Here is a 24482-nt window from a genome sequence, read left to right on the forward strand (position 1 = left end):
TCTTACTAAAACCAAGGCAAGCACACCTAGAGCAAATCTACTTTAGAATTTCAATTACTTTTTTTTTTTTTTTTTTTGGTTTTTCGAGACAGGGTTTCTCTGTGTAGCTTTGCGCCTTTCCTGGAACTCACTTGGTAGTCCAGGCTGGCCTCGAACTCACAAGAGATCCGCCTGGCTCTGCCTCCCGAGTGCTGGGATTAAAGGCGTGCGCCACCACCGCCCGGCTTCAATTACTTTTTTAAAACTTAAGAATATGCCTGACCATCACTCCCAATGCTGAAGAAATACAACATATTAGTAGTACTTGAACTTCCAGGGAACTCAGGAAATTGCTTGGATGCCCATTGTTAGCATTACTTTCAAAGATTCTGATTCAGTAGGTCTGAAGAAACGGAACATGCAATTTGCTAACGCAGACCAAGGAACTACAGGTGAACACTCAATATTTTGAGGTTCAGGACATAAAATTAGCATGAATCATAAATTGTATTATTACTATGTTAAGTAATTTACAATGCTTCTCAATTTTAGAGAAAAAACAAAACACTTTTGAGAAATCATGACTTCTCTCTAAAATTACACATGCACCCAAGGCTTCATATACTCTAAGACAGTGTTCTCAACCTTCCTAACACTGCAACCCTTTAATACAGTTCCTCGTGTTGTTTGTGGTGACCCCCAACTATAAAATGATTCTCATTGCTGCTTCATGACTGTAATTTTGCTGTTGTGAATTGTAATGTAAGCATCTGTGTTTTCTGATGGTCTTAAGCAATCTCTGAGAAAGGGGTCGTGACCCACAGGTTGAGAATTGTTGCTCTAAGATCTTTCTACACCCTCTAAAAACTCAAAAGTGAAAATGCCTGGGACATCAATGCACACCAGGTAAACCCGTAAAGACCACATTATGCTATCCAAACTATGCTGGGAACGGGCACAAGGGACTCCCTGTAAGATTCAGTCAGGACCCATCCCAACTCTCAGTACTTTCAAGCTCAATAACAACTACTCTCCCAAAAGGACTCCTGAAAAAGATTGTCTCTATTGACCAACACTAAAGATTTCTGCATACAGAGAGATGAAAAATCTAGAAACATAAACAAAACAGGTTCTTAAATACAAATGTGTTTCCCATACACTCAGAAAAATTGAAAATAATGCACAGTTAAAGTTAGAAACTTTCTAAATTTTAACATTCTTATGTATCACATATTACACATTTTCTACATGCTAAAAGGGTATAAGCAGAACATTTTGTGAACACTGAAATTATCTTTTCCAAAGTTACACCAAGAAATTTACCTGAACTACATATTCTAACAATCCCAATAGAATAAGTTTACATTGTGTTCCTAACCGGATTTTGTCGGCTGATTAAGATGTAACCCAACTCCAATGTATTATCATTCCTATATAAAAAAAAACGCGCTTGACAGAAATGCAGTTTAGTAAAAATATTTTTAACAAGCAGTCTCCTAACAAAACTTGACAAAAGTTCAACTTATGAAACATATTAAATTTTCTTTAATCTGAAGTCGATATCGCATTACGTAGGAAAAAGTCCAAACACCCACTATCCAGGAAGAACAAGGAGGACATCAAGATGTTCTGAGCAATTTCCTGAACAGCAGGAAATGAAAGGCTGGGGATGCTGGCTTGTGAGCAGCTTACTTCTTCTAGACAGGCTTACTCATTATTAACTGATAAGAGATAACACGATATTAAAAACTTAAATCTAAAGGTCCTAGTGTCATGACTCAACTGGGGGAAAGTTCCTTTGGTATCCTTACTTTCTGGGGAAGAAGCAAGCCAGTCTCTCTGCATTACCATTGTAGAGCAGCTGCTTCCCTGACTCAGATAACTATGTCCTTCAAGACACAGTGTTTATACTGATGAAGAAGTGCTTCCAAGGATAAAAGGAGTCATTGGTTTATTACTTCTACAACTCACTGAAATGACGACTTCCATAAGGAAAACCTATGATACCTGGAGGTCCACCTGGAGTTATTCCGATGAAGAACCAAGTTTCTAAGTGTAATTTAACTGAAAACACTACTTCAGCTTTGAATTTATTTTAATGATATGTACAAGAGTTTAGCAAATTACAATTAAAACGGAATCAGTTATGTTAATTCCACATAACTTAAAATCATGCAATACTGCATGGTAAAAACAGCTTCATTCATATACAAAAAATATTACCTTGAGACTCATGACAGTGCCTGGAAATTTTTGACATAAGCTTTCTGAAAAGAATACTTTATAAAAATTTAAAGATCTTATTAACCAATTAATGCATTATTAGGAAAGATAATAAACATTATTAATAAAGTGAGGTTACAGTGATTAATTTTAAAATTATACCAGATATAGATAGGGCTGAATGTAGTCTCATTAAATAAATGTTCAGTTAAGAAAATAGTTTTGAAAAAGATCTTATATTGAAGCCATGTATTAATTTTGTTGAATCAGCTTATATAAATCAATAGTCAAGTTTATTCAGTTAAAGAAAATAGGACTATGCTTTCTTATACTCATAAATAGTACTTACATATAGTCTATATACAAGTGAAGAAAAATTCTTTGTAAAAAACATACTGCCAATCCACTTGCTAAGGTTGAAGTAGTTCTTTATCCACACAGTAACTACATTGGTGAAAATGTCTAATTTAAATCACATTCAACCAGCATAAATATGTAAGCTGAGTATTGTTGTAAACAATAGAAAAATCAAATTTGTTTGCATTTTTAAATCTCATCACTGAGTAACAATCTCCTCAGATTAGAATGCTTTATAAAGGCTCAACATTTAATTTTATCAAGTCCAAAGCCCACTAAAGAGTAAACAGTGAATGCTTTTCAAAGTGCGTAATTTCCAAAGCATCCACTTGTAGTATTTATCCAATCCCAGTTCATCAGCAACAAAACAAAATGCACTTAGCTATAAAAATACTAAGGAATGTTATTGAAAAGGAAAGGCTATTTGGTAGAATTAACTACAAAAATAATTAGTTTAAAACTTTGTAAAGCTTTAATGCAAGAACATCAGTACACTGTCTTTCCATAAAACTTAAAGCATGATCAATACCAGACTGTAAATGTCTACCTTGCATGTACTTAAAAAGGAATTGCAACAAAGTATCCCTTAAAAAATGTAAGACAAATGATCATGCAGGTGTTAATCTGCAGGCGTTTGGGGATGATAATGTCTGTGCTGGGCTGTCGTCTTTGGCTTCAATGGCAGCAGCGAGGATGGGCAAGGTGTTACTCGGAGGTGCAGATGTGGGGCAAGGAGTGCCAACATTTTCATCCTCACCGGTGTCTGAATCTGGCGTTGTAACTTCACTGTCCTGAAGCCCCAGGATCTCACAAACTGCTTGTGGCAATTCCTGCGTACCCAAAAAAAAAAAAAAAAAAAAAAAAAAAAAATCAAATATAAAATCATTTATTTACTACTGAGGAAAAATATTCACAAAGTAAGCCTTTAATACTACTTCATTTCCGAGTCTGAGCATTTATTTCAACAGTGTAAGTGCCACACGTTCTTCTCTCATCATCTATATTTCAAAAGAAATTCTAGCCATCTCATCCACTTTCCTAGTTAGCTTTAAATGTCAACACGACACAGCCTAGAGTCGTCTGAGAAGATTCTCGATTGAGGGACTGCCCAGCTCAGACTGGCCTGTAGCCGTGTCTGTAGGGATTGTCTGGATTGCTAATGGACGGAGTAGGCCCGGCCTGCCACACCATTCCCTCAACAAGTGGTGCTGGGATGGGCTGCAAAAGAAAGCTGGGTAGGAGCCGGAGATGGCTCGGTTAGCTCACAACTGCCCAAAACCCCAGCTAGGGGAACCAACATCTCTGACCTTCAAGGACATATTCTCTCACATGCTCCTTCATACACACAGAACAGAAAGACAGTCAAGTCAGACACACACACACACACACAAACAAATCTGTGAAAAGCACTAGCTAACAAGCATGAGCCAGAGTGAGCCACGAAGCAGCCCTCTTCAATGGCTCCGACTTCCCTCCAAGATGGGGTGGGACCTCTAGGTGGAAACAAACCCAGGCCTCTCCCAGTGAGTTCTGGGTCGGTGTTCTGTCACACAGCAGATGGAGTCAGAACAGAAGCAGCTCCTGGACCTCACCCAGACTCGTCACTCTACCCAGCGTCTCCCGGAGGGAGCTGCTTCTCACGACTCTCTGCTTGCTTGCTATGGCCTTTACAGTTCATTAAATTGTATAGGGGTTCATGTAGCCCAGGCTAGACTCAAACTCATTACACAGCTGAGGCTGGCCTTAAACTCATGATCCTCATAACTCCACCTCTCCAATGGTGGGACCGTAAGGACGCACCAACCAAACCCCATTTAGTTTTCTAACATTTCGAATTTACCTCTTTCCTCTCCTGTTCGTAGTTATTCTATCTCCCCAGGAAACACTAGCTCCTTAAAGATTCAAAGTAATCTTACAAGCGGGTTTTGAAACAGAGTAGCTATCCAACAAACTTCCCTGGAACTAAACTAAATAACTATTTGGACCCATGGAGGATGGGGAAATGATACAAAGCTGAAACAAAAATGCAAAAATGAAAAAGCCATCAGTTCCTATGAATTATGGGGTTTGGCTGGGTCTGCTTGTGTTTCTGAACTTTGAACAGAAAGGTGTGAGACTTTTCCTCTCTGCCTCCACCCTCTTTCTCTCTTCCTCCTGACGCTGGCAGGGACCCAAGTCTGCTTTTCTGATTCTCTGGGATTCCTGCTTGTCTCCACACCCACCACCACCACCACCACCACCACCACCACCACCACCACCACCACCACCACCACCACCACCACCACCACCACCACGCCCCCCAGGGCTGCTATGCTGGCCTAAACAGAACTGTTTGATTTCCTTTCTCCTTCATCCCCTCCTCTGAGCAGCTACTGAGATTTGCAACTTGTCTGCCCTGGAGTTTTTCTTTATTATAATTTTAAAATAAAATTGTCTGAGTTTTAAAGTAAAACAAGAGGGGGGGCTATAATGATTTGGTTTAAATTCAGATAAAACCTTAAATTTATCTTTGTTTTTAGAAACAAGAGCCTGATGAAAAATGTAGTAAGATAAACTACCATCCACATGCTTCTGGTCATCACCTATCTTTGGTGCTGGATGTTGCATATTTAGTAAGAGATCCTGTTCTGTATTCATTAAGTTGGATAATATATTGCCACTTAAAATCTACAGCCTCCAGTTGTAGAAATATTTTCATTACTTTTGCCATTTTGCCAATTAAATGTTTCCAATCTGGCATAATCAGTCAACTGTTTTCAATTAAGTGAGGTAAACTTACAAAAGTAACTAAAACAAAAGCTTTGTGTCTGCCCTCCATCTGCTGACTGCTGTCCACTTTCTTTAGAAGAAAATCCTTCCTTAGCTATAAAAAGAGGGAGAAAATACTGCAATTATTTGCAGCCCTGTATACCTTGCACTGTGCCATCTGCAGGGAAATTGCTTCGGCTTTACATAGTATATCTTCCACATCAATTTTCATGGACAATTCATTGATGTGCTAAAAAAATCAACAGAAGAGAATGATAATCAAAACAGAAAGCTCTATTATGTTCTAAAACATAAGCAATTTATTACCAATTATACTGCACTGCAGATATTACCCATAATATAAAAAATTCACATATTACAAATCCACAGAAAATCCAATACCTCTTTCATTAGATTCTTTCAGGTTTTAAAGCCAAAGAATAACTAATAAGCTTATAGAACATTAAACCTGCAGCCATCTCAAGTCTTCTAGCTCACAGTTATAAGAAAAGACTAAACTACATCAAAAACTATTTGCTGAACTTACTTTTCTTCCTAAACAGCCACCTGATAATAACTGAGCAATATATATTTACTAAAGTGTCACTCTCAGAAAACCAGGGGTTAGGGACACAGTGTGAATTACTCGTAAGATTCAACAACACTCCAAAGAGATGTTTTGTGCATGAGGACCACTGGAGAGAAGCACCAGAATACCATCATCTAGTGAGAGAAGAGCCACCTTAAGTATTTCATTGAAGCCATAATGCCTTTCCATTATCTGCTGCTTTTCTGACTCCAGGATAGCACAACACAGAAGAAGATGGAAGTTCTTACAGGGCAGTTCCGTCCACATTACCTACAAAACATGGAAGTTACTTAGTAAACAAAATCCATTCTAAATTATTTCCTCAAAGATACATGCTAATTCTGAAGCAATAAACATGCCTAGTTGGGATAGTCCACTGTTTCTACCCAACACATGCGAACTGAAGGGGTTACACAGGAATTAAAATCAAGTTAATATCTGATCTACTTCCAGTGTGACTCTTCAAATAACTACAGTGAGCAGCTAATAATCAAAAGCACTACTGACTAATGGCACACTCATAAGGTCAGCCTTAAAACATAAAGGTCAGATCTTTTCCAATATTTTTCTGAACTTTGACTTTCTCACAAATCTTCAGTACTTAGAAAAATTAAGGAGGATTAAATCATACAAATTAAAAAAGGCCTAATTATAGTACATAAGAGCAGAAACAACCAGAGATACCTCTACACCATATACAGTAAAAACCCTGTATTATATCCTATAACTCAAGATCAAGAGTATCCCTGATTCCAACAAAAACCGAAGGAACTACACAAAATTAACACCCCAACTACAAACACATTTGAGCAATGCCTACATTTTATCCTAAATATGGGTTGATGCCAACAAACTCAAGACAAGACCTTTGTTTCCCCCTGGTAATATACTTAATGACATCTTTTCTTGGAAGAAAAAGGAACCACACAAACCATGCCAGTGGAGCATAGCTGAAATGCCTTTACTTTCATAAGGAATACATCAAGTTAATCCAGCTTCAGAAATTTAATTACAAGGCAATTAACCTCAAAGTTTCGGGCTATTTGGTAAACACACACTCAGGAGTTAGTCCAGCTAAGTGGTAACAGTATTTTTAATTCATCTTTAAAGAGTTCAGGTTCTCATTCCAGGGCAGGCCCCATGCCCAGGAGTAGCAGCCACCACAAACAACTCCATGCTTCATTTGTTTTGGGGTTTGTGTACATTATTGTTTGTTTGTTTGTTTGTTTGTATGTATGCATGCACTCATGTGTGTTTTAAGAGAGAATGAGAAAGGAAATAAAGCTGGGTGGTTGGGGAGGGGGAGGATCTGGGAGGGGAAAACATGATCAAAGTATATTATATGAAAACAAACTGTAAAAAAAAGTCCAGGTTCTAATTATACATATCTGATACACATTTAAGTAGGAATCCATGCAGAACACAGCAGCACAAAGCAATATCCTTCAACTAGCACACAGCCTTCTCTACCGGAAGTGCAGGAACCAATTCCCAGCTGTGAAAGGAGTTCGCTACATATGTATTACATAGTCTTTCCTTGGTAGAAATTCTGTCATTCTTAGTTTTTATAAAGATATGACAATAATAAGACATTATACTAGTACTGCACTTTTTAAAACCATGCTAGATCTGTTATTAACAGATACTCAACAAGAGCAATAAAAAAGGTCATTTTCTGTTTTTCATTGAAAGTTACTCTGAGTAGAAAATGGAATAAAGGGATACCCAAAACAGAAAAATGAATCCCCTTTATAGAGAAAAGAAAGAGAAATGGAACAGGGGTACTAATTAAAGAGAACTATACCTTTTTTGAAAATAAAGAAAAAGTAGCAGCATGGGGAGGGAAAGAGGCAGGATATGCTTGTTATTTATTATTACCAGTGCGTTGTAACTTAAATTCATTGAAAAAGGAAAACACAAGCTATCTCCTTTGTAATGTCTCAGCCTATAAACCAAAACTTTCTGGAATGTTAAAAAAATGTATACCCAAATGTAACCCTCTTCACAAAACCAATCAGAAAGTAGTTGATTACTCCCACGCTGTCTGAGCCTCTATCGCACAGAGGGTGTGTCCTGCCAGACAGCAACACAGATGAGTACGGCTGATGAATGCTCTTCACTCTCACCGGCAACTTCATCTAGTCTGCTGCTAAGGCATTCTTTTAATGGTATGAGAATATACTTCTTAGGGATTCCAGCACAGAAGATAATTGAGACTTCCAGCCTTATGAACTGAATAACTACTGGACTCTTGGCCTTTCTATTGGGAAGTAGACTGCTGTGAGCTACTCTAATAAATCCTCTTTTTATATTCACAAATAAACCCCCATTTTGTTTTCATTCTATGAGTTCTATTCCCATACAGAACCCTGACTAACCCTGATTAACTCAAGAAAGGCATAGCTGGGTCATATGGTATTATCTATTTTTGGCTTTTTGAGGAACCTACACAAGATGAAACCCATAACTAGCACATTATTGGGCCAAGAAACTGCAGCTAGATGGGTCATAGGCCCTAAAAGAGAACCTACTACTATTAGTCTACTAAATGGACATAGTATAAAACCAACTCCTAATGACTTATTTTTATACCTGTGGAGACACATATAGATATGTGTCTCTGAACCCTCATCAGGGAGGCTTCTATTTGCAGTAAATGGTGACTGACATAAAGACACACACAACTGGCGAAGGTATAGAGAATGAACCAGAAGAGTACTCAGCCCTAAAGGGGGCATATACACTACACCCCTTCCATGGGGTGGATCACTGTGGGAGAGAAGGGGGCATATACACTATACCCCTTCCACGGGGTGGATCACTGTGGAAGAGGGTGTAGAAAGAGTGTAGAAGCCAGAGATGGTAGCTGATTACAAAGAAACAGTATCTTATGGACACAGCAGGAAAAGTGAACATCTGAATTTACACTGGTTGTGACAGCACACATAAGACCTGTGCAAGCCCAAGCTAGACCAAATCCCAGCGGGGGTGGGGGGGGTGGGGAGGGTGAGCACACAATATGACCCCGAGCTGTGGAGCTATTAGCAACTGTTAGCTGCTGGAAAAGGAGAGAGAGTTTCCTCTAAGAGTGTACCCCTGGTAAGCTGACCACCCTCCAGTGATCTAAGAGTGTACCCTAGTAGCTGACCACCCTCCAGTGAAAGCTATTTGGGCAACAAACAGTCTTGTAGGGTTCTAAAAGGGAGAGAGAGAGGGCAGCGTGAAAGTGGGTGGGTAGGGTAGGGGGAGTGGAGTTGGGAAGAACTGGGGAAGGGGTGAATACAATTAAAACATATAAAGCTCTCAAAAGAATAAAAATCTGAAAATAAAAAATAATAAAGTCAAGTCTACCAAACACAGGCTACAAGCAGCAATGATCTAGAGAACTCTTTCTGGGGTACCTGGCTTCAACTCTCGAGAGCGCTGTGCTCTGAAGGGACAGTGCGGGAACCACGAGCTGTTAGAGAAGACCACAAGTGCATTCCAAACCACCTGCCTTAGAGATCCCAGTGACGCTCGGAGAATATACGTGTAACGCTACACAGAATCAAGTGTTTCTTTCCATAATAAATGTAAGAACTTACCTCCCATAATCGGAGAATATCTAGAAAACTAAATTCCCTTTTAAATCTGATTAAAAGCCATCTGAAGCAAAAATACAGATATCCAGAGTCCTGGGATTCTATACAGAAGAAAAAAAATAGGGCTTATTCTTACGCTAATACGTCAGAACCGAGGAACCTTTATCAAGCTCCAATTTATCTATGCATTCTATCTATGTCTGACTACATTCTGTTCATGCAAGGAAGCAACTGAAATGTACAAGTTAACTTATTTTTTAAAAACCACAAACAAATGAGTCAGTGTGTGACAACATGATACCAAGTGATCTTACCCTTCTTAAAAACTTAGCAACAGCAGTGGGGCACTGTTGTCTTTAAGAGTTCCTTTAAGCCGGACACAGTGGCGCACGCCTTTAATCCCAGCACTCGGGATGCAGAGGCAGGCGGATCTCTGAGTTTAAGGCCAGCCTGGTCTACAGAGTGAGTTCCAGGACAGCCAGGGCCGTTACACAGAGAAACCATGTCTCGAAGAACCAAAAAAGAAAAAAAAAAAGAGAGACAGAGAGACAGAGAGAGAAAGGAAGAGTTCCTTTACCAGGACTGGAGAGCTAGCTCAACAGTTAAAAGTACTTGCTGCTCTTGCAGAGGATTTGGGTTCAATTCCCAGCACTCACATGGTGGCTCATAACCGTTTACAACCCCAGTTCCAGGGAATCAGACAGGCACACACATGGTATACATACATCCACGCAGGCCAAACATTCATACACATAAAATAAATATTTTTTTTACAGTTGAAAAAAAAAGTTCCTTTACATTTTTACCCTACAACCTGCTGTGTGTACTTGTATTCACCCAACTTACCTAAATAGCTACAAAATCCGCTGTCTAATAATCTCAGTAAGGTGCTCAGCTGGATTAACTGGGTCTTCATGCCTTGCATTTGTTCTTCAAAATTTTGATGCTTTAAAAGAAAAATAATTATTACCACATAATATTTAGTATTTCAAAATACATTATTACTGATAATTAAACATAGGATACCTAGCGATAAATGCGGGACTTCTACTGTACTGATTGTGGTAAATAAACAACTGACTGAAAAGCTAAAGCATCACTAAAGGGAAGGGAAAAAAAGAAAAAAAATACCCTTGCTCTCAAACAAGGTTTATTTTCTCCCTCTATTTATTTGATTTAGATTAAGAAGAACACAGGGGTGGTGGCAGCAGACTGACCAATAGCAATATCCCTTTCTTATGCTGCAGAAAATGTTTAGAAAAGGGAGCACATGTTCTGGGACATAAACAGTTATCAAATTGTTTCCATTATTAAACATTCCTTCAAATAAGCATATGAAACAAAATTGATTTTAGCTTAACATAAACTTCATTTTAAAGAACAAATAACTTTTTCGATTTGCTAAGAACAGGGCACTTGGGAAGTCAAAGCCGTGAGCATGATCATATGAACTACTACCTGTCTGGCACAAAGCTTTCTCACGAGTGCAAAGGTTATATACCGTGATACAGCCATAGACTGAACACAGGAGCAGATATAGAAATCCGTACTGTATTACACAGACATTTTGAAATGTCATTGGAAAAGATGATTTCTTGGAAAAAAATATATGCAAGGTGTACGTGGAGTCGTATGAGGCATCTAGCTATCTAAGTATTTATAAATGCTGCGGTATTAATTTTTCATATGATCAAACATGAACAGTTCTTGAAGTGAAAGGCTGTGAACTGTTGTGGTTTGCATGCTCAAACAGCCTTCAATGTTGACTAGGTCCCCTGTCAACACTGAGACAAACAACCAAAGATGCCAGAACAAATACTCTCAAAGTCCTGCAGGCATTCCGACCCTTAACTCAGAAGTCTCTACTTCTCTATGCTCCCCACCTCCCCAGCCTTCGTGAAAAGCCTTAAACAACTTCTTCACACCATCCCCTCATACTTTTTCAATAGTACTATAGGAGTACTTTAGCAAAACTATCAGTTTAGAAGCCATTCTTGATTGTAAAACTTTCTCTTCAATGAACTAAGGAATCAGCTTAATAAACTCATGCCTCCAGAATATAGTTCCTCGGTTACCAGAGGAACTATTGGGAAGGACAAAATGAATTCACCAATTGACAGGATTTTTGCTTTCACGGTCAAAAATTACAGTTGGTTTGGAGTACCAAGATGACTAAGTCATGCTATAAAAAAGCATCTAGAAAACGATGAAAATCTACTCTGAGAGAGCAACAGGTAATAAAGGACTTCTGACTGTGTCTTGGGAACACAGGGATGAGAAGATGAAAGTAGACCTATATGGTAAAACAGATGATGAACACAGCAAAGTGCATTATGTTCCTTGTAGTCTCAGCCTTCAACTACACTTTATAAACTAAAGAATCTGTCGGCACTGGGTTCAGCAATCACAAAAGGAGGGAACCAGTTACATGGAGGAAAGCCAAATAAAGACCAGGAGTCAGAAGCAAGGTCAAGTGAAAGTGCAGGAAGCAGTACTAACACAACCCAACAGCCAGGCAGGTGCTGACTGCCCCACACTGCCTTCCACAGGAATGTCACACGGTAAACGTGTTAGCAGACTAAAAAGAGATCCTTTACAATAAAGACTACAACAGTCCCCAGACTCTTCTATAGAGAGAAAAGCATAGAACACTGACTGAAGAAAAGACAAAATGAAGAAACTGAAAGTTCCTGGTACATGAAGAAGACTGTAAATTATAAATGTATAGAGAGAATAGTCTTTATGTATAAGACCTAAATACATGCACATGTGCATATTTTGGCATTTGAAATTATATGTCAATAAATTTGAGTATGATAATGCTGGTTCTTTTGTTGAAAATTATTACAAGTAAGAAAATAAACACAGTATATTCACATTAATTGGGGGATACATACTGTAAGCAGAGGTTTGAACTAAATACCAGCGAAAGATTCATGTATTAATTCTACAAAAAATCTGTTGAACAACTTCATGTAGAGCATTAAGAAAATTCTGCATTCTACAAATATATGATCCTGTAACAAGGAGCACATCAGTTCTAGTGAACAAAAGATAAACAACAAAACCACAAGGAGGATAGACAATTTTTATGAAATCATCATCAGTTGTACAGACCTTCATAACAAATGCCTCGGGTTTCCAGAGCACTTGGGAGTAATTGGAACTCAGAAGGTAGGCAAATCAACCAATCAAAAAGATAAGGAGACAACTATATGACCAGGTTCCTGCAACACTGACAACCTTTCCAAATGATCCCAAAACAATTCACTGCAAAGGACTAATTTAAACATGCACTGATTTAACAATAAAAACATTTAAAAACTATAAATCTTATCGAACACATTTGAAAAGGAACTAAGAGAAATGAGGATAAATTCAAAATATAGACAATAGATTTAAGAAAACAGATGAAGAAAAAATTGATCAAGAAAAATAGGTAAATAAGAGAATACAAAACAAAAGAGATATATACTTCGCAAGGCTTCCCAGGTGAAGCCTTGCATTAAACTCTCTTACAGAGAACTACTACTGGTGACCACAGACTCAGTCTTTATCCCCGTTTCGGTATGTACCATAAACACTTAGCATCAAGTTTAGTTGCTGTGTTTTTTAAACAATACAGGGCCCTCTGTGACCAGGGCTTTCGATTTCATATAAGCCATTGTTTACTCATACTCCCCCCACTCACTCACCTACCCCAAATCATTTTCTAACTGACTGCTTGACAAGACTTTCCTCCTTATCTCTGTTAACAGTGGCTCTGTCCTACTACCCTAGAACTCTGTCTCAAAGATATATTAACAATGACAGATAAAATGTTGCTGTGCAATATGTATACTTAGACATTCTAGTGATCACATCCTCCTTGGAAAATCACAAGGAATGGAGTCTAAGAAAGTGTCAGAGACACCAACATTTTAAGACACATGTGGAGATAAGTCAGGTATTAGAACAACAAAATCCAAGACATTCAGTGAAGGTCAGAAGACTACTATAAAGCACGGCACTAGCTTTGTATCTGAAACTACTATGAAGTTCACAAAACTGAACTCATCTATTCATCAATATTCTATGATGACACATGGCTCTCCTACAGAACGTAAGCATTTACTGATATTAAACCCAATAATTTCTGTACTACCAACAGATAGTATCAATCTTTTCATATTAAAAACAATTCTAGTATTTCCCCAGCCTCTTGAAAGCTTGCTAAAAAGAAGTAAAACAAGAAGTAAAACAATATGCAGTAACGATTTCAAGCTCCATCACAGTAGCTAGATATTAAAATCAATCTCATACACTAATAAAACCGGATTTTTCGGATTCAGTTTGAATGGCGGAAGGAATCCCTCTGCTTACCATTTGGTCCATGTAAGAGGCAAAGCACCAAAAGGCGTCCACTTCATTCTCCATCACATACAAAAGAGGGGAAAGTAAGTCGCTCATTCCTTGTATATATCCTGAGAAAAGGAAGGGGAAAGTCTCTGAGAACCTAAATTTTGTGAATCCCTGTGTGCATATCACCACCATATAGCTCAAACGTACTTTCCTATGAGTAAAAACTGACAGATGCTGACAGATGCTCACATTCACAAAGAAAGGAAAACAAAAAGATGGAAAGATCAGTTGTTTCTGATTGACACATTAATCAAGTCTACGTGTTTTAACCAGAATGTGCTTTAACACAGATGTCACCATCAAGAATGTGTATCAGCCTCACTCTCACAGACGGGTGCAGCTCTCACCCCTCATCAAAGAAGCTTCTTTCTCCAGCAGACAGAGACCATTACAGAAATCCTCAACTTGGTCAAAATGCAGAGAACTGACAGTGAGGTGTCCCACACCAAGTGATAGACACATCTACAACGCAATCCCTACTTAAGGCTCAAGGAACATCACTGAAGAGAGGACCAAAAGGTTCAAAGAGCCAGACAACCAGGAAGTCTGCTGCAAGACTTTGTCTTCTAGATATGACAGGAAAGCTGTACTCATGGAATCTCTACAATACGGCTACTTAAACAAGATCTCAACAATGACACCATCAGCTGACATGGTAACATGGAAGAAGAAGTATCATGGGGCTCCATCCCTATAGACAAAGAACTACAGGCAACTAATGACTGCTGAGAGAGAGAGAGAATTAGTCTTCTGAGGGCTCTCTCCTTCATTGGTTATCCAATACCATGTAGTCAGCCCCAAAAACATGCACGCATCCAACACTGAATGGATCAGTAGGAGGCTACATATTCATTCATACATACATACCTATGCATACACATGCACATATATGTAGTACAGCTAAAGAAAAACAGGCCATGATTTTTAGAGAGAGCAAGGGGGAACACCGGGTTGGAGTGAGTAGAGAGAAGGGAAATAACATATTTTAATTAAAAATAATTTTTAAAGAGATGTGCAAAAGCATCACAAGAAAGAAGAGATGAAGAAATAACCCAAAGAAAGTGAAATGCACATGTTGGAACAGACGCTACAGAGGAAACAGGCAGGGAGGCAATGAGCACACTGAAGGAAGAGAAGGACTGAAATATCAGGAAGAAAAGTTCAAGTCCAGAGTGACCAGGGCCAGGCTACCATGAACACACTAGCAAAGCAAAACATGAACTGGAAGAGGCCCACCGCCTCAGCATGCACTGCACTGGCTAACTCACACCAACAGAACCACAAAACCTCGTCCCACCTTTAAACAGTAATCCATGCTGGCCTTTCCCTTCCCCTGGTATCTTACGCTGACCAAGGCTAGCAACTGTGTTTCATCCTGTTAGCATCCTTGCGGCTGACGCTGACTCTTGAACTACCTTTTCCTTGCTACCACAGTAATTTCCCAGTTATGACCCTACAGTCATTGATTATGTGAAAAAGCAGCAAGAAATCACACCCTTCACTGAAAGTGTTAATTTTGCTTTTCATTTGGATGTCAAGTTTCTTTATTTCTACTCTATAAAATGTTCAAGTTTCTGGTTTTACAACTGGTTTTCGGACACCAGACTCTTTTACTTATTATTTTCTGGTTTTGGTGTTTTGCCTGCATGTATGTCTGTATACCACTGGTGTGCCTGGTATCCAGAGGCAGGAATTTGATCCCCTAGAACTGGAGTTACAGAAGGTTAGAAGCCACCATGTGGTGCTAGGAATAGAATCTAGGACATCTGTGGGTGCCGGGAATGAAGTCTGGATCACCGAAAGAGCCACCAGCAGTTCCTAACTGCTAAATCCCTCTCTCCAGCCCTAGACATCAAAATTTTAATCAACAAAGGAACTGTTGTATCAAAGTGCCTGTTCACCTGCACTGTGGTACCTTTTGTACAGTTGTCAAAATGAGCAACATTTTTCTTTCCTTCTTTTTTTTTGTTTTGGCAATGGTAAACACATGACGGGAAACATTCTACCACTGCATTACATCTTCATTTTTTTTCCCATTTCTATTTTGAGACAGTCTCACTTAGTAGACCAGGCTGACTTTGAACTTCTCTTATCAGTTTCCTGAGCAGAGTGGAAAGAGCTATCGCCTGTGTTTTGTAGTCCTGGTAGGCTTTGAACTTGCAATTCTGCTTTCTGCCTCTTCCCCAAGAACAGCTTCAACTTTATAGTCCAAGCCATTTAGGCTCAGCACAAAGTGATCCTAACTAGTACCTTGAAATATCTGTGCAACATACAGCCTTTCATTTGCAAATCCAAAACTTGCATTTCTGCTCAGCAAAAATCTTTCTTAGGGAGGCCATTTAAAGAGTGTCTCTTTAAAAAGGAGATGAGGACAATATTGCTACAAGTTACAAACAAGAGAACACCTGGTTTCTAAGAAGACAACCAATTCTCATAGTTCCAAGCAATAAATTTAGAGAAAAGAATATCATATTTAAATATAAACGTGTCTACAAATTTATGTAGATGTTTGGAAAGTAACACAGAGTTTCAGGAAAGGAATAACTAAGAAGATGAAATGGTTATCATCAGAATTTTTCCAATCTGGAACTGACAATGAAATAAAGGACACTATTAACCTAAACCAATTAAAGTATGAAGGAAATTAATCTGACCTGAGCAAAGTGCAAAGGAATATGATTCTACTGTCCCTGACAGTGCACACTCTATGCTAGAAAAATTCAACGTGTGCTATTCAAAAGATTTACAATGTACCTTTCCTCTGGGGCGGGGAGAGCTTTGTTATTAAATTATGAAGAATAAAATTTTCTAGAAAGCTAATTTAATCCTTTAAGTCTTCAGTTCTCATATGAGATCACCACCCTGTTTCTTCTGTAAGTCTTAGCTGAGGCAAGCTGTCAAATTATTCTTTCTCTTCAGATAGCCTTTAAACCATTGCATTCTTTTAGATCATGTTCTTCAGGGTACAGGTTGTGGGGCAGAACGAATATATGAATTATTATTCATTGAGGCATGGTAAAGCTGGTTACCACTGTATTCACCAGCACTTGGATTCTATACTACTGCTGACTGTACATCTTAATCAGCAGCATCTCACTTTCTAAAGTATTTCCAAAATTATTTTTATAGCTGGAAACATGGGAGAAATAACATTTCTTATAACCCTAGTATACACTTTCTTACACTGAAAATAAAACTTCAGTCTACTTGCTGGTCAATTTTTCAGGTAACTAAAACTTATCTACTGGAGTATAAAATTTAAAAAAAAAATCTTAGGTTTTGCTTTGCTTTTTTGTTTTTGTATTTTGAGACAGAATTTCTGTGTAGCCCTGGCTGTCCTGGAACTCGCTTTGTAGACCGGGCTCACCTTGAACTCACAGACATCAGCCTGCCTCTGCCTCCCAAGTGCAGAGATTAAAGGTGTGTTGCACCACCACCTGGAAAAATTATTTTTAAAAACACTAAACATTGTAGCACTTTCTTGCACACAGTATTTTGAAAAGAATTTAACTTGTTATTGAACATTCAGGGTTGTCCTTGTGAACATCCACAGTACTGGGGGGACCAGCCCCCACATTTATTTACCGCAGGGACTCTTGAGGAATGAGGAAAAAGAGACTTAGTTAGAAATAAAGAGGAGAGAGAAACAGATAGAAACGCAGGGTAGCCTCAGGTGGGCCTGGATCCTTATCCACTGGCCCAGAACTTTATTCCAAAGGGCTTTTTATAACAATGCCAAGGGATGAGCAAAAGACCTCCGCAGCACAGCCAAGTGCAGACCATCTCAGACACCTGTACTCAGGCCTGTGGTCTAATCATCCTCTTTATGCAGACCTGCTGGGTAAAGGCACTAGGAAAAATGGGTTCCAACACAGTACAAAACAAAACAGAAGGCCCATAGACACTTCCTGAAGCATAGGACCTGTGTTCTCTAAGTTACTCTTCCTTAAGTTTTCTGTATGCTTTGCACCATTTTGATCTATTTTCTCAATAGCAAGACTGAGTTCCAGGAAGATGTACTTACTCACCACTCATGTGTGAATAAAGAAAACAAGTCAACAGGATGGAGTCATCAGAAGACTAAATTTACTGCCTAGGTTAAGTATGAGTGATGGACAGAAAATGTGGCCCACTGATTGTAGAAACAGCTATTTCAGCTTCTAATAAACCCAGTTACTCATGGAAACTTAACTATGTTTCAGATACCTCAACTGTCTGATTAGAAAGTCTGGAGTTAGTGCAGACAAATAGAGATGACAAACTGATACACTTCTCTTCACAGCCATATGTGAATTCTTATTTCAAAATTATCATCGGCAAGAATGCATAATGCCACCTGTTCTCAAAAACAATGCTCCTATTCTCTACAATACTAAAATGTTAAAAAGGCAATGGACTGGAGTGCTGAAGGTATAGAGCAGCGATTCGCAATGGTGATTCCCAGCCATAAAATTAATTTCATTGTTTCCTCAAAACTTAATTTGCTACTGGTATGGATTATAATTTAAATATCCGATATGCAACCCCAAAGGAGCCATAGGTTGAGAACCGTTGGTATAGAGGTAAGAATGCCAGCTGGTAACAAAGATTAGAATCTCTAACCCTGGATCAATTATCTTCTTATTCAACCTTGAGTCACTTTCTGAACCAATACACTTTAACTGATAAAGTGGGACTAACAGCCTAACTTCTTCAAACAGCTATTATTACAATATAAAATTAAAATCAAATCAAGTATGACAGCACTCTATAATCTGAAAGTCATTCCATATGCTTTCAATGATCCAGTATGAAGTTCACTACAGGTATGGCAGATAGGACTGGCTACATTTTTTACTTTAATGAGAGCTCTGTAATTTTCAATATATTGTCATTAAAAAGATGATACGTTGAGAACAATAACCGAGAGAATTAATAAAATATAAATGATAAAGAAAATGTTATTTATAATTTAAGGTTCATTTGAGTTTAAATGGGCTGAGTATCCAATCAGCTACTCGAAAAGACGCCCAAAGCTCTCCAGATGATTCTGACAGTTTCTAGCTGGGAGCCATTCGAACGGTAGGAACTCAGGAATACGCATTACTTATTATTTATAGTGGGCTGATGCTTAGGGAGAGAAACAGCTCAATGTCTCTTGCTACTTGAAAGACTGGTTCCCTTGAGCCCAGTACTCAGGAGGCAAAGGCAGGCAGATCGCTGTGAGTTCAAGGCTAAGGCTAGCCTGATCTACATATCAAGTTCTAAGCCAGGCTGGGCTACAGAGTAAGACCAACCCAAACACTATTGTTTTGTTAACTTTTCTCCCCGCTAGTGTCCCTTCCCTATATGATTTCCCATTTCACATGCCAGTCCTAATAACTCATTTCGGTAGGACTCACAAAACACTCCACTCTACAATCTCAGAACTCCAAGATTTTTCTTCCATAAGAAGGAAGTATAAACAATGGTTCTCAGACTTTCTCCACAAATGCATTTTTAATGTCTCCCTAATCTTCAAGAAATTACCAACAGCCATTTATTATACACCTATTCCAAACAGCTCATCAAGGGCTGAGAGGTTCAGGTTTTGATGCATTTCACATTTCCAGAAGAGGATGCCCCAAGTGAAGTCTATGAAAACACTCCGATCCCACAGTCTGACGGGAGGGAGACCTGGCTGTCATCTCTGTCACCCACTCACCACCACAGTTGACTCAGCTGGTCTGGCTGGCTGCGAGGTATCTGCTTCCTCCGTTAGCACTCCACAAGAGTCATTCCTCAAGTTTTGCACTCAGAGGACGACCGTCTCCAAATAGAGGAAACAGTCTCCAGCCTAGCAGATCTGAGTAGTTTCCCTCCCCAGCTAGAACCTCCAAATAAGCTTCAAAATCCAAAAAGTCATGAAATCTGAAACACTGGTTCAAACCATTCAGGTTAAGAGATGCTCAGCCTATGTTTCTGTCCACTGAACTAATGAGCACTGTTGAGCATTATACCAGTCCTCCAAGCTGGAAGTTAATAGAAGATCACCGTCTTCACTCATATTCCTCACTTGTTTTTAAACAGCAAGGCCAAATATCCAGCCTTACAAATAAGTAGTTCCATCAAAAGAAATGGAGCAAGCTACTGTTAAATTCCTAAAACTACTTCAGTTAGTACAGTAATGTCCTGAAGATATCACTACAACTCTCTCAAAAAATTGAGTTCCACAGTGCCTCTGTGACTTGCTGTGACAACCTAGGGCTCTCCTGTGGAGTCACAGCCTCATAGGCTTCTAAGGCAATTACCATTTCCAAACCAGCCAATCATTTAAATTCTAAAATAAACAGAGTCTTTATTTAAATCAAAACTTTACAGAACTCACCTAAATCAAAATCATACATACAGTAGGTCATCAAAATGTCATGAAGCAAAATCAGTCCTGGGTTATCTTGCCCTTCATAAAACTTGTTTGTTCGATCCGTTCTGTTGACATCTTTTTCTAAAGAAGAAAATCATCACATATTTCAAAAAACAGATTCTTATATAAAGTTTTTATCTAACAAGCATAGAATTTCTTACTAATTTCACTTCTTGACAAGCTTTAATTAATGAAAGAAAAATTCCTGGAGAACTGACTCCCATAGTTGTCCTCCGACCTCCACACATACACTGTGGTGACATGCGCGCGCGCACACACACATAAATTTAAAAAACAATAAGTAATCAGCCTGCATGGGAATTCGGTCTCACTCCCCTCTCCCCCATCTTGATGAATGAGCTTCCCTGACAGTGACTAAGGCAGCCTGTCTTCCTATGCATGAGCTCCAGCACCAGCAGCCACCACAGGACTAGAATTCTCTGGTGCTCTAAGAACTCCTGTCCATCCTCCTCTTCCGTTTGGTCAACTTTCCTTCACTGAACACACAGCACTCCACTGTGTGCTGCTCTCCTCACACAGAAACCTCCTCAAGCACTCTTCCCTGTCTGCTGCCCCAACCTCCATCTGTTGAGAGAAGGCTCACAAAAGCTGCATGTGCCGTGTACAAGTTCTCTCCTCTTCCTCCCTCTTGAACTCAGGCTAACCATCTTGCCACACTCAACAACCCACAAAGCACTCCTTAAAGTCAGACTGGTGATCTCAGCACTGCCCACATCGTGAGCGCTTGCCCTCCTGACATCACAGCATCTCTCCTGAGCCATGTTCATTAGTCTTTCAGGAAACTATGGTCTCCTCTCTCGCCTGTTTCTTTTCCTGGCTTCTCCATGATGTCCCCAGTTGTAAATGAAAGTGCCTTCGTTTCTGAGGCCTCTTCTGTCTGCTTGTCAAATCTTCATCTAGTTTCCTAAATCACTGTTTCACACAGTCTCTTAACCAGTATGTTAGTGACCCTAAATTTGTCTCCAGCTACTAACGCACCCTAGAACTTGAAGCCCCTCATTCTGACATATTAATTAGTGAATACCCAAAATTATTATCCAAAACTGAATTCCAAGTAGCCCTTTACAAACCTATCTCTTCTGGCTTGGCCCACCTTGTCAATAAAGCACAGCAACTCCATTTCTCCAGCTGCTCACCCTACAATTGTGACATCCATCCTTCCTTCCCTTGACTGACATTGTACACTAATTAAATCTTTAAAATACATAGAGAAGGGCTGGAGAGACGGCTCAGAGGTTAAGAGCACCGACTGCTCTTCCAGAGGTCCTGAGTTCAATTCCAGCAACCACATGGTGGCTCACAACCATCTACAATGAGATCTGGTGCCCTCCTCTGGCCTGCAGGGATAAGTGCAGACAGAATACTGTATACACAATAAACAAATAAAAATTTAAAAAAAAAAATACATAGAGAAGCCAAAATTCTCATCGCCCACCCAACACATTGACTCCCTACCTAACTACCTCCATTCTAGCCATGGTGTTATCTTTGCTCTTCTCAAACATTCAGAGGCCCTGAACAAATAAACAATCTAGACGTTGCTATTGTTGCCTCTGCTCCACTGCCCCCTCACCAGGGAGCTGCAGGATGCACACTGCAGCTTCAAGTCTCCATACAAGTCTGTCTGCTGTTAGTCTCCTACGTCCAGCAGCCGTCGCCCCTCATCTGGACTTGAGCAGTGCCTCAAATGTCTTCCTCCCACCACTCCTGCTCCTCTAGAACCATTCTGCAGGCATCCAAGCGTGCTGCTAAGTCATAACTCTGGTCATGTTACTCTTCTGCTCAAAATCTTTCAGCTGAGGAACTGGCAATACGGAGCACCCAGGTTCTCAAGTCACAAAAACAAGTCCATTCCACTCAATATTCAATATACCAAAATTCTTGTAAATTCTATCAACTGCATGGGTCCTCTAACTCTGCACTACCACCACCTCTTAGACTTCTACCTCCTAAGTAGCTTCCTTAATCCTATTTATATTTAGACAGCTTTCTTATTAATACTTACAACTTGATAGGACCTATTTTCACATAGCAGCAAAAACAATTAAAATATAAATAGCGTACTCTTACAACATACTCTTATTCCAACAGCTTTCCACCATACTTAAATCCAGCTTCTTCATGTGATCCACAAGACCTATAGCCTCCTGAGCAAAGGTGAGCATGAACACATTTTGTATGTGTAAATGGAGGTTTGAGTGTGTATGACCCCGAAAGTCAATCTTCGGTGTCTTTAACCATTGCTCCACCCCACCATTTTTGAAGCAGTATTTCTCACCGAACCCAGGCTCCCTAAATAGTCAGACTAGCTGGCCAATAAACCCGTCATCCACCTATCTCACCCACAGCGCGCGCGCGCGCGCGCGTGTGTGTGTGTGTGTGTGTGTGTGTGTGTACCATACGTGTGTGTATGAATGTATATGTGTGTATGTACGTATGTATGTGTATGTGTGTGTGTGTGTGTGTGTGTGTGTGTGTGTGTGTGTGTGTGCACGTGCGTGTGCGCGCGCACGCGCATAGCCACTGGAAAACTCTAGACGAATTAAACAATTCAGTAACCTTTATTTTTGTCTAAAAATGAGCTAAGTGAATAAGTATGTCTCAATTCAAATCATACAGAAATTTAAGCTGGGTGGGAAGGTAGAGACAGGAGGATCAGGAGTTCAAGGCTAGCCTGAACTACATGAGACCCTGTTTTTTTGTTGTTGTTGTTGTTTTTTAAGAGATTTGAAGTATCTAGATTTTCCCCACCAGATGCCTGCAACAAATGAGTGAGGCACAGAAGAGACAGAAGATGAGAGTCATTACAGCTTAAAATGTAGGGAGATGCTACAACATGTATAAGAAATGGGCCTTCAAACATTCAACCACTAAACGTCTAGACTCCTTTCTAGTTTGGGCATTTAATGTCCAGTAAAAGGGGAAAGCAAACGTAGTTCACCATCTTCTCTTCTATGAAACTGCAAACAGTAGATGCCTTCAGATGGAATCTTTAAACAAGCTATGACAAAGAACCAGGTTCCCCATAACCAGAGTTTTAAGTAGCTTACTTTCCCAGGAATATGTGCTTTCCAGTCAAAAGCACTAATGCCAACAGATGGCAGTAGTTGTCTGTATATCACAAAGGTTCTGAATTACTTTTGCATAGAGCTTTCTAGGTATAATAATAGCTTTCTAGAGTTAGACGACCTTTTGCTTTTTTTTCTTTTTCTAAGACAGAGTTTTGCTATGTAGCTCTAGCTGGCTGGTATTATTGCCCTATGTTGCCCAGTTTGAGCCTGAACTCCAATCAACTTGCCTGCCTATGTTTCCTAAGTTCTGGGATTATATACATACACCACCACACTGGCTAAATTAGAGTTCTCTCTTCCATACGTGGGTGGTGGTAGCCAGAGCAATGACAAAATATCTCTATGTATTTAGGATCCTATAAGCATCCATATACAAATTCAATACAAAACAACTGAAACTAAGTTCTGTGCAAAAATCATATAAACAGGATGTGAAGGGACAGTTAAAGAGGACTGAAACTGGACTCTATGCTTATTGGTGACAATGGATAAGCCATTCATGTTCTCAATGCTTCCGTTTTCTCATTTGGAAAACCAACTGTGAAGTGACACTTGCCAAGCAGGTGTGTATAGTACAAAATAAGCAGCCTTTAATAACTCAGACATCCCAGAACTAAGTCTAACGGTTGCCATGGTAACAGTGCATTCCCACCTCTTTTCTTAGAGAATAGTTGTTCCCTAGGAAATAGTCTAGCTTCAAATTTGAAATTTTTCCATTTAAAATCACTTAATTAAAAGTAAAATATGACTCAGCATGATAGTGCACACCAGCACTCAGGAGGCAGAGGCAGGAGAATCTCTGCGAGTTTCAGGCCAATCTGGTCTACATAGCAAGCTCCAGGACAGCCAAGACTACATAGAGAGACCTGGTCTCAAAACATATAGGTAGGTAGGTAGGTAGGTAGATAGATAGACAGACAGACAGACAGATAGACAGACAAAAAGTATATGTATGTTAAAGTTATATAAACCAAAGCCCATTAACCATAAGTATCTCCAAGTAGCAGAAACATAATTTTTATTTTCTTCTTTTTGGTCATCTATAGTTCCTAATTTTTTGATAGTAAGTACAACATCACTTTTCATAGAGAATACAAAAATGTAAAACTTGTAAAATAAGCAAATGATCT

General features: G+C 39.3%; 1 protein-coding gene across 1 annotated transcript in view; it reads right to left on the reverse strand.

Annotated features, from left to right (window-relative positions):
- Positions 1-2056: 2056 nt before the first annotated feature.
- Positions 2057-24482, reverse strand: part of Tbc1d15 (TBC1 domain family member 15) — a 56604-nt gene continuing 34178 nt past the window's right edge. Inside the window, exons 11-17 of the mRNA XM_052753386.1 lie at positions 20225-20341; positions 13840-13940; positions 10324-10423; positions 9481-9578; positions 6050-6166; positions 5471-5557; positions 2057-3389 (exon numbers count right to left, since the gene is read on the reverse strand). Coding sequence (XP_052609346.1) covers positions 3168-3389; positions 5471-5557; positions 6050-6166; positions 9481-9578; positions 10324-10423; positions 13840-13940; positions 20225-20341 — 842 coding nt within the window. The 3' untranslated portion in view covers positions 2057-3167. The remainder of the gene's footprint in view (positions 3390-5470; positions 5558-6049; positions 6167-9480; positions 9579-10323; positions 10424-13839; positions 13941-20224; positions 20342-24482) is intronic.

The sequence above is a fragment of the Peromyscus californicus genome, unplaced genomic scaffold (genome assembly GCF_007827085.1).
Source record: "Peromyscus californicus insignis strain IS unplaced genomic scaffold, ASM782708v3 Scaffold_24__1_contigs__length_46423439, whole genome shotgun sequence".
Taxonomy (NCBI): Eukaryota; Metazoa; Chordata; class Mammalia; order Rodentia; family Cricetidae; genus Peromyscus; species Peromyscus californicus.